This window comes from Octopus sinensis, linkage group LG27, assembly GCF_006345805.1.
Source record: "Octopus sinensis linkage group LG27, ASM634580v1, whole genome shotgun sequence".
Lineage (NCBI taxonomy): Eukaryota > Metazoa > Mollusca > Cephalopoda > Octopoda > Octopodidae > Octopus > Octopus sinensis.
Window position 1 is genome coordinate 19,922,180 of NC_043023.1, and position 12,178 is coordinate 19,934,357.

Consider the following 12,178-nt stretch of genomic DNA (forward strand, 5'->3'; position numbering starts at 1 on the left):
GCTGACCACTAAAAATGTACCGTCAACATGCTAGATATAGACGTCAAATCGCTATTTTCCACAAAGAATATGTTCTCAAATATAATGACAGAACATGCTAACGAGATTACAGTTTATCCTTGCGGATAATAATAATCAAAACTGATTCAGTACATGGGTAACTCATTTTTATTTCGTATATTTTCATTTGTCTTGCTTATTTTTAACGCTTTGGTATTGTGCTGAGTTTTTATTTGAGAACATATTCTTTGTGGAAAATAGCGATTTGGTGTCTATATCTAGCATGTTGACGGTGCACTTTTAGTGGTCAGTCTTTTAAATTTTGTATGTAGAAATATTTTAATCTTCAGATTTTTTAATATGCTGGGCCACTGGTTTTAATTGATTAACGTCAATTTCTACCCTTATTAAATTTTAATTTATATATATATATATATATAAACAAGAAAAAAGCAACAAGAATGGATTAGTTTTTCAGTACAATTGTTTCATACGAAGACCAGCTTTATTAAAAGCTGCAAATATTGCAGCAAATACAAGTGTCCCGTACTCATCAGCCGAAACACATATGAGTTCTCCAAGCATCCTAGTGGGTGAGGCTACACTCATGAAATATTGAAGATAGTCCTAAAAAGCAAAATTTAGATTGTAAGCAGACTTCCAAAGTTCTCTAATGATGCACAGTCCTATAACAGGCTTTAAAAATGTTTGCTAGCTTCATAGAAAAGGTGAATCCATCCATAATGTTGGTGCAAATTACCGGAGATATGAGGAGATATTTTATACCCACAGACGATGAATCCATCCCTGATTAATCCATAATAAGGTGGGTATAATTTCCTGATATATGATAAGATACTTGTCACACCTCTGTTCATTTCACAAAATAGCTATGTTAGAATTATAATGGCTGAAGGAATTATGTGGAGCATAGAGAAACCGCCCACATAGAGCATTCTGGGATAACTGAGAGGGAAGGGGTCGCAGGTACCCACCTACACAGAAAGGCCTCTTTCTGTGGAGACAGACAGTCTGGCTTAGAATTTGCAGGAATCTAAGATTTATAAAGGAGAACATTACTTTTGACCAGTATACAGCTGTTAATTGCCAATCCGACGGATTTAGGTAAATATATTCAATAAGAATATTACATACTGAATTTATCTTGAGTGCTCCATTGTATAAAAATATTAATACTATTAAAGTATTTATATATTTAATACGAGCGATATATACATATATTTTTTTAATAATATATTATTATTAATAATATAAGGAAATCAATATTGAACTCATCATAAAGATATACCCGTGTGAAAGACCTCATTGTATTAAAAATATATATAAGTAAATGAATATAAATATATAATTATAATGTAAAAGATAAATTTGAAAGATTAAAAGTTTTGAATTAATTTTTTAAGCGTCTTACGATCGTTTCGCAGAAGAGTAGTCCCTATAATGAAATCCTATATTGATAAGCATTTATAGACAACCCTTCTGCTCTTCAGAGATATAAAATGTGAATATTGTATAATATATCGAATGATAGTTTTATTTTTTAAATTTGAAGTAAAATTGTAAAATGGTGTTTGTAAAATAGTGTTTGTTTGAAATGTAAAATGAAAATTAAAAATTACTACTTTTGATGAGAGTCTTTAAATCCATATATATTTCCTTGGTTATTTTACTGCAATAATCCATATAGCCCCAGCCCATTCATAGTACCTGGATTGCAGAACGTCCTGCTGTGCTTACCTTGGATCATAGAGGGACCTGCTGTGCTTGAGGAGACCTATTGAGTCAAGTACATTAACTTTAACATCAGTATCAAAACAAATATCAAGTGGAAATTGTAGTTACGACACCTGTGCCGGCGGCACGTAAAAAGCACCATCCGAACGTGGCCGATGCCAGTGCCGACTTGACTGGCTTCTGTGCCGGTAGCACGTAAAAGCACCAACCGATCGTGGCCGTTTGGCAGTCCCCGCTGGCACGTAAAAAGTACCCACTACACTCACGGAGTGGTTGGCGTTAGGAAGGGCATCCAGCTGTAGAAACATTGCCAGATCAGACTGGAACCTGGTCAAATCATCCAACCCATGCTAGCATGGAAAACGGACGTTAGACGATGATGATGATTCATACTCAAAATCCGTCATATTATCTTGCATTCCAGTATAGTTCATGTAGTTTAGAAAATTTTACCAAACACATACTGTCAATTCCCTATTTTAATGGCTAAACCAAAAACCATCATACACATACCTTCATTATATTCACGGAACAAATTGCCCCTTGCGAGACCCTCACCAATGTTTCATGTCTACATAGTGTCTTTAAATACTCCAACATTAGTCTGCCATCATGTGTGTGTGTTCCATTGGCCTTGATATCTCTCCTCCTTAATCTTGATTGCTTGATGAAAATGCTCACCATGCTCATCGCTCGCGTCTCCGAGATTAGCAGGAAATTCATCGAGATGGCTTTTGAAGAAATGAAGCTTTATGCTCATATCGCCGCCTAAAAGCTGATAGCTATCAAGTAATATCTCCACCAAATCCTTGTAGTTTTCAACCTTTTCACTCGCTACAAATCCTTTCACAACAGCCACAAATGAGTCCCATGCTCTTTTTTCTACGTCAGTCATCGAGCACGAGAATGTCTGGCATTTCATTAACTTTCGGATTTGTGACCCATCAAAAAACACCATCCATTATTTTATCATAACACAGGAAATGCTTAACATATGAATTTGAAACAGCTACTCTCCACATTAAGAGCTTCGATATATTACTTCATTAGTCCTAGTTTAATATGAAGGGTTGAGAAAATGATTTTCTCTTGCTCACACCCTGAATTTTTATTCAACCACCGCCACTTTGGAGAGGCCTGTCTTAAACCACAACAGGACAAAGTGAGATATATCCTTAGATACATCATGTATTATATAGAAATACTATGTCTATAGGATATATAAAGGGAAAAGACATCAATATATATATATACCAGGCATTCTACTCTCAGATAAAAATGAAGGTAGATAACTATCAATATAGCAGAAGATATTAAAGCTGTCTATATAACAATGGGGTTGTTTAGGGAGGGGATTAGATATACAACAGCAACAACAATAAATGAACATTTCAAAGTTTGTCTTTATTTTAAATGTGAATTTTTAACAAAGGAGCCAAACCAGTGATATACCTGCTAGAATTAGTAGCTAAATTCACACGATATCACTGTACAGAAGGGCATATTGGACAATGTGGTTGTGGGTTCTCTTTGGAAATAGGCATGATGGTCCTGGCTGGAATGCGTTTGATCATAAGTCTCTGTTTGGTCAAGGTTAATCTGAGGCTAAACAACAACAGTTACACAGAAATTCACTTTGCGTCTAATGATAGACATTCCATCGCAGCGACACATTCAGCTTCTTCAAGAGCTGCATGTAATGTTGCGTGTGTCCGTGTTTCTGGGTCGCAATTCCTGAACCATTCGTAAAGCATCAGGTAGCCTTGTTTTACAGCGTCAATAGACTCATCATCAATTTTCAGTTCAGTTGTATCAACTCCTAAAAAAATCGCTGCAAAAGACAACAATAAGAAATAAATGCAACAACATTGACAATAACATAAAACTGTACTGTAGGTTGTTATGAATATAACAAACAAAATTTATCAATAGAGAAATAAAAAAAAGAAATAGCTATGAAACATGAAAAATATAAGACAATGTTTTCTATTGACAAAAATTACAAAGAGTTTGAATTAAACGAGATTTTTAAAGAAAATTAATTGAAAATTATACTTGAGAAAATATATGGTAAACGAGGGCAGGAAAACTTTTGTGAAGGCAAAAGTATATCAGAACCTCAAGAATTAACATTGACCTCCAACAGTGAAAGCATATGATCCATCCATTTCCTCTGCTCAATATTCTTGAAAGGGCTGTGGGGAAAGAGTCCTCAGGCACCTCCTCCATAGGGTCCAATCAGAAGCTTCCATCATTAGACATTCTGCTTGTATTCTATGATGTGAAGAACTAAGACTATGGATATCATCCAACCATTTCTTTCTTGGCCTCCCCCTCGGTATCCTGTTCCATTGGTGTGACTTTGAGAACCTGTCCTGTAATTCATTGCTGCAACACCCTGATCACATGTCCGAGGTACCACAGATTTGGAGGAGATGTGGCTCAACCTGGAGAGACTCCCAGATCTCTGAACTGTAAATCCTATTGAGTACCAAAGACCCTTTAGAAGAACCCCATACATCTGTCATATTCTGTTAGATTTCAGACCTGGTATTCAAAGGGTCATGAAAGTACTGTCCCTCTGTACCATCTACTACCTTGCAAAGATCCCAAGAGGACACTGGAAATCGAATGATCAGTGATTGTCCAACAGTCGATAATTCTAAGTCAAATTCAATCCCATTTCAAACTTCTCCAATGAACTCCAGGTTCGATCAATTCTTCAAAGCCTATTCAGTTATTATTATGTCAGTCTCAATGAGAGATGCCACCTCCAGTTCGGCTTGACTTGTGAATGTTCATTTTCTGGTAAATTCCCTTAAAGGAATTCTCTGTTTTCGCCTGAGGAGAATGATAGGATTTCGCTGTGTCACCTTTATTAAATTTCTTTTTATTGAAGCATTTACAGACATATGTCATGTGGTAAAGTCATTGCAAAATGGCAAAATAAATTGGAATTATCAGCTTCCAACACAATAACCCAATAAATAATGGCTGCAAGAAGAACCAAACCCAAAGTCTTCTGTTTGAAGAAAGATGCTTTGTTTTAGATGTTAACTTTGGTACTTGTCCTTCATTACAATAACCTAACAGTGAACCTAAAGAAAATGTAAAACAAATTCACTCACCTGTTTACCCTTAAACAATATATTTTAGTTCCCTCTTCCAAAAGATAATATTAAACGCCATTTGTATTTTCTAGTTTATCCATTATTACCAACCAAGTTAATCTCAGTGGGTATTTTATGAAACATCAGGAATATCGTAAATAAAATTGTCATACAGGTAACCTATCAATTGGAAATTAGAAATGGAACCTGATCTCAGTCATTTTAACAAATAAAATAGCTCAAGTGAAAGTAAAATATATAGAAATCAAATATACTCACCCACTTGCCACCAATCACGTCCTAACCTCTTAGCCACTCTCAGAAGATCCCTCTCCTTCAGAACTGGACTCCCTGAAATAAATATTTCCAAGTTTTATAATTGATTGTAAAACTTATTTATCTCTATAATATTCTGTAGTTTATTGTTGTGGGACATTGTTATCATCAGTGGTTGGCTGGTGACCACTAGGGTTTTGCTCAGTATTTTTATACTTTCCATTGTGGGGGACCATGTAATAGCTCAATATTTAGGCCCGCAACAAAATAGACTAACTTTCCGAAACCTTGTTTCTCTTTAACAGAGACATCCTACATAATCTAACAATGTTGCAATTATTTCATTTAATTATCATTTCATGAGACTGTTTCTTCTCATAGTTCTCTCTCTCCTTTCATATATCTGTACCAAATCTATGACATGTGACTGTCCTCTGAACTCTAGACTTCACTAACCACCATTTTCCTCATCTTCTGCTAAAGTCCAATATCATCCAATGTGGTCTCCAAAGATCTCGTCACAAATGCATGACACACCACTTCAAGTAAAATAAACGTAATACCTGTTCTCTTTGCTGTTGGAAATCTTGAATTTTATCATCCCACATCCCAGGTCACCTGGTCATTATCTGGTGCAGGGAATATTTTAAGACTCCTTAATAAAGGTGAACAATGATCAGTTCTCCACAGATGAAATAAAAAGTGATATCAGGTGTCCTAAAACAATGTACACTTGCACAAAACCCCATTCACTACATACAACTGGACATCTACACATTATTGCAGTGAAGACATATGAAATGGTACAAAAGGACTGATACTCAAAAATAAATAAGAAAGACGGGAATACAAAGTGCGAGCTCCAAATCTTTTATTTTCCAGAATGTTTGGCATATTTATTTCTTTTAACCCATCTTCGTTCTGTGACTTGATCTCAATACCTTTACTCTTATTGCAAAATTAGGTAGTTTACCATCGTCGTAATAGTTTTTCAAGTTTCCCTTTAAACTTCATCAGGGTTTCTCCTGCTATTTTGACCTTCACTTGTTTCTGCTGACCTTTCACAAACGACAGGCTGCATTACTCATTTGCATTGAACCACATTCTTCACCAAGTTCCTCAGTCTACCCAGATAATCCAGAACTATTTGCATATCCTTTTATTTGTTGTTACTATTGTTATGTAATCCCTTAATGTCTTCTCGAGTGTTTTCCTTTGAGCCATTTCTTATCAATCTGCTGATTTAAGTAACATCTCCATAACAATCACAAACCAAATGACTGATATTGTAGAAACTACAGCAATTCCCGTTTCAAAATGATACCAGTCTGCCGAGAAATTTGTTATAGCAGCTCCTCATCAGATCCTTAATCTTTTCTCATATATAAAACAGGTCCACTGCTTCCATCAACAACTTGTTTGCTAGAGAACCATAAACCAGATCAAATCACACAACATTCAATCCCTTTTATTCTTCTTTCCGTCTTGTATCACATCCTAGATTTAAGACACATGTTCCACACAGCCAGGAATGCCAGAGGATTCCAGTCTTTGAGATACTTTTAGTCCCATATTCATTATTCTGTAGATTTACAGTTGATCTCTTTGTGAATACAACCTTGTAAATCTTGCCATTTATATTCAAGGTTGAAATTAGTCTGAACTAATCAATCAGTATTTGATTGCTGGTTTCAATGGACATTTCAAACTGTCTATGAATGGGAATCATTGCTTTTGCTTTGGATCTCCTGCATATATCCATCCAGTTCATCTTTATTGTATTTTAGCTTTCTGTTCTCAGTATCTGCAAACAGAATTTCCTTGTAGAAGTTAAAGAGGAGCGTTTAATTTTGTTAACGACATGATCATTTTTCTAGAGCTTTTGGAGCAAAATTGTGCCCAAGGCCCTTTTTAAAGTGGTTAATGTTAGGAAAGGCACATCACCATAGAAAAGCCGGAATGTGTTCCTCATCCAATCAAGGCGAACAGTATTTGTTAATAAGAACTGACATGGATAGGAATCATCCATCCAATCGATAGGAGCATAGACATCAGATGATAAATGATGAGGGTCATCAGTGTCTATCTTGGAGAGAGAGGGAGAGAGAGAACGGTTGTCTCAACATCAAACCTAATGCTTTTACATGGATAAAGACAATGTTTAGGGGATGTAATGATAAATTTATTATCAGTGAAAAAAAAAGGCAGGGTGTTCACATAAGGAACACATTTCATTGTAAATCGGTCACATTATGAGAGATATTTGCCTAAATAGCAACAACAGCAATAACCTATCAGTAAACTTAGTAACTACATATTTTAGTCCTCCATTTCAAAATACAGTATTCTATTGTCTTCTAAATTATCCATTTTCCGAACCATGCCAACCCCGTTTACTATTTTGTGAAATTCCATTTCAAAATGTCTAATAGAATACAGCTAATATTTCAGATGTAAATTAGGAATGGATTTTGTCCTCAGTCATTCTGATAAACTACAAATGCTCAGGTGAAGGTTAAATTTATAGAAATCCATGAGGTACTGTTATTTGCTACTCACCAACTGGCTGTGATGTTGTCAAGGCATCCTTCACAGAAGTTGGAGTCTTTGAAATGAATATTTTCAAGTTTTACGTTTTATAGTATAATTTCATTATAGTTATTGATAATCAACACTTTATTATTGTGGGAAGGGCATACAGCTGTAAAAACTAGTTCGTAGGGATGTGGTTGTGTACCCATGTAAAAGTTATGTTTACTTTGAGGGTAACAAGGTGTAAAATATCAGATGAGGGTACAAGATAATGCTATGAAACTTTCAGACAGACAAGTTTAAGAGAGTTAATGATGCTGGAATGGGTTGGAAAACTTGACAGGATCTGACAAGCCAGACAACTGCACCAGGCCTGTGTACGGACAGATGTACAACACAATAATGAAAGATAGGCTGTGAAGATAGAAGACATGCAAAGGGTTGGAGACAAATGAAGCCAGCATGCTTCACTGGATGTACAACATCAGTGTTCAGGTAAGTCGCAGTGGAAATGTCTTAAGAGAAAATCTGGGTATAAGAGTCATCCAATGTAGAGTTCAAAAGAGAGATCTTTCATAGTATGGTTATGTGATGCATATGGATGAGGTGATCAGCATAAAGAGATGCGGATCTCTAAATGTGGAGAGAAGCTGAGGAAGAGGAAGACTGAGGAAGACATGGGACAAAGTGGTGAGAAATGAGCTTCACACGGGAAGATAACTAAAACGACTGAGACAATCAGCAATTTTCTGTGCTTGAAAAGACCCAACTGGCTAAGTAACATCGAGGCCATCAAGGCATGTCCTTTATGTGCATACCTTCCACCCTGAACACAATCCGTCCCCTAAAAAACATCCCCAACAACCTAGAAACCATACACTCTTTCCCCACCATGATCCCTAACAAGGTGTAAAATGTTAGGTGAGGGTACACGATGTCCCTATGACAAAATAAGTTTACATTTCAGACATAAAACTGTAAGAGAGTTAATGAATTATAGCTTATTAATTATCATGATAATTGGGTATATATGTGATACAATGGCACTGTGCTTGACGGTGCAATACTAGATATCAATATAGATTGTATATAATCTGAGTAAAGAACATATAGCCTTCATTACAATGAATATGATTGTGTCTCAGCACAGCTAATATTATGGTCGTTCCATGAGCAAACGAAGAAAGATATAACCAAGTCCACTGCCAAATACTAATAATCAATTCATTTCCTGGTCAAATAACAATGACTATCTTTCATTAAATAATTTGAATGCAACAATCAAGACCAAAGGGTGAAACACTCAGAAAACTGTGCCTCTTTTAGCATTAATATCATCTAAAATCTAACAAGAGTGAGAAAAAGAATGACTATATGGATGGTAAATGCTGTCCAAACAATGTAATAAGTGTATATTATATATAGTTACAAACAAGGATTTGTGAGATCAAGTCACACAGGGAACTCATATTTTATTCCTATCTTTATATTTTATGTCAACACCAATGTTTTGTTTAAATGCAAATAGATGTTCACCGTTCAATACTAAATTTGATATTTAATCAACGTTAATGATCATTATACTTATACTCTTAGAGATTTGATTTTTAATCTTGTTAATTTCTTATAATTCAGGGTACTACCTAAAGAGACATTCAGGGTACGTACCTAAACAACATATCCTGACAGACATCTTGAAGTGTGACATCTTAAAATTAGGTAAAGGCAATATTTAGTGGATGTAGTGATAGATATACTGTAACAAAGAAAAGGCCTCAGGAACACCTATCATAAATCTGTCATATTAAGACATACCTGGGTCTACACGAAAGCTTGAAGCACATTATTCCACACAATAAGGTCAACAAGACAACAAACAGAGCCCCAAAGATTATCTTACCAAATTCACTTTTGCTGAGGGTGTATTCTCGACACATGGGGCATCTCTTAAATGTCATTTCAGAAGAACAATTCTTGCAGAGAACAAGATCTCCACATGGTTGCAGTGTCACAGTGGCCATGTTCTCTTGACACCAGCGACATCTATGGAACAAAATATAAACACATTTCATCAATAACATTCATGTATAACAATATTTACATGGTATACATGTTTACAGCACAAAATATTATGAAACTCTGCCGTGACTTCCATGAGTGTTTCACAATTTCTATTTTAAAGAACCACGTTCGGACAGATTTATGTGTGTATAAGTGCTACGCAGACACACACACGTATATATTTATACAGATTTTGTTAAATATACGTCTTGACTCTGATATATTACAAAAGCAGTGCACCACATATATTCCAAAACCATACTTCACTTCTAGACTCCATTTCTGCTGAACAAAACTATATATGTACACAACTTTGTGTCTATATACGAGGTCTGATCAATAAGTATCCGGACTGTTGCTATAGTAACGAAGCAAAAACACGCAGAGAAAAGCCGCTTGGCAAAGATTGATCTCAACCTGTGCTGTACATGCGCACTAATATTTTATGTTCTAGCTCATATTCGCTGTTTACAGCAGTGCTTGGAAGCCTACGTAAAGTTGCAGAAAGTGTATGGAGAGGAGTGTATGAGCAACACACACATGTAAGAGTGGTTCAGACATTTTAAGTATGGCCGTAAATGTCGATATTGACGAAAATTCTGGAAGATCTGCAATGAGCAGAACTGAGAAAAAAAATTGCTGATGGGCGTCCAGTTGTGTGGGTAAACCGTCGAATTACCATCCTTGAATTATCAGAGGATGTGCAGGTTTGTTACGGTTCGGTCCATTACCACAGAAGATTTGGGTATGAGACGCCTGTCTGCCAAAACAGCTTTCAGCAGACCAAAACGACACACGGGTTTCAGTTGCACAAGATGTCCTTGATTGTGTCAGGGACGATAAAAACTTATTGAAAACTTTCTATGGCCCTCTGAGCAGGAATCGTCAAACTTTTGACAAAATTTGATGCAGATTCTCTGCTCAGCTTTCTATATCATTGTCAATGTGACGATCACACGCTACACACCTTCCTTTCAAGCACTGCTGTAAACAGTGGAATTGCGCTAGAAAGTTAAAACTTAGCGTGCATGCACAACAGAGATAAAGGTCAATCTGTGCCAAGCAACTTCACTCTGTGTACTTTAGCTTTGTTACTATGGCAACAGTCTGGATACTTATTGATAAGATCATGTACAACCATTAATATATGTATATATAAAACACTTCATTGTATCTAATCTGTTTCACAAGTCCTCTATATTTAGACATCTGGTTTGTATGTATATATACGTATATTCATTAATTTTGCCCGTCCAAGTCCTCGCTCCCTCGTCTATCAACCTTCGCGTATTCGCGGTGCACCCGCCCTGCCCACCCCCACCACCAATACCGGATATCTCTATATTTTTGCTCCATCTATACCGGATGTCGCTTCTCCCACCACCATTATAGGTGTCTACTCTTCGAACCCCCCTCTTCAATACGCTATTTCACCATGCATTACCCCTCTCGTGATATCCTACGTTCTACTTGTCTAGAACCTGTCATCGTTTCTCTGAACACCCCTCCCCACTGGTGCCTCCCTATATTTCTGCACCCCCCCCCATAAAAAGCACCATCTGAACGTGGCCGATGCCAGCAACCGCACCGACTGGCTTCTGTGCAGGTGGCACATAAAAAGCACCAACCGACCGTGGCCGATGCCAGACCCCTCTGGCACCTGTGCAGGTGGCACGTAAAAATCACCCACTACACTCGCGGAGTGGTTGGCGTTAGGAAGGGCATCCAGCTGTAGAAACACTGCCAGACCAGACTGGAGCCTGGGGCAGCCCCTGGCTCCCCAGACCCCGGTCGAAACCGTCCAACCCGTGCTAGCGCGGAAAACGGACGTTAAACGATGATGATGATATATATATGAAGTGGGGGGTTCTTTTTGAAATAACCCTGAAATCGGTCCGATATGGTAATAATGGAATTTTTTTTAGAAATTTCTGTCGACCTTTTTTCGAGTAGTGTGCATACTGAGAAAAAAATTATATGGTAAATGGACAATATGTCCAATTTTTCAGTATATTTGGCATTAGAAATTTTTTCGGTTGCCCTTATTTATAAGTTGTTTATATTTATGTATATACATATAAATTAAATTAGGCAAATCAAACAGTGAAAAACATAAACCAAAACATAGAAATAAAAATAATTAATATAATATACAAAATATGTAAAATATAAAATTTAAAATTAAAGATTTTAAATTATTAATTTATATTTATAAATTTATATATATATACATTTATATATCAAATATATATACCTATCAACAAGTATTAAAAAGTTTAATATAAGATAAAAAGATAAATATATGTTTGTGTGTATATACATATATATGTTAGTATATATCTATGTATCTATGTATGCGTGTATAAATGCCATAGATGAAGTGGATACAAACTCAATTGCTGGTCCAGATGGTTTCCAGCAATCCTCCTCAAAGCGTGTAAGCA

General features: G+C 36.2%; 1 protein-coding gene across 1 annotated transcript; it reads right to left on the bottom strand.

Moving 5' to 3' along the window:
• Positions 1-3,138: 3,138 nt before the first annotated feature.
• LOC115225422 lies at positions 3,139-9,735 on the bottom strand. The gene is made up of 3 exons (XM_029796381.2): positions 9,574-9,735; positions 5,145-5,216; positions 3,139-3,586 (listed from the first exon to the last, which is right to left on the bottom strand). Exons 1-3 carry the CDS (start codon positions 9,692-9,694, stop codon positions 3,387-3,389), a joined length of 393 nt encoding a protein of 130 aa, XP_029652241.1. The 5' UTR covers positions 9,695-9,735; the 3' UTR covers positions 3,139-3,386.
• Between the last annotated feature and the right edge of the window lie 2,443 nt (positions 9,736-12,178).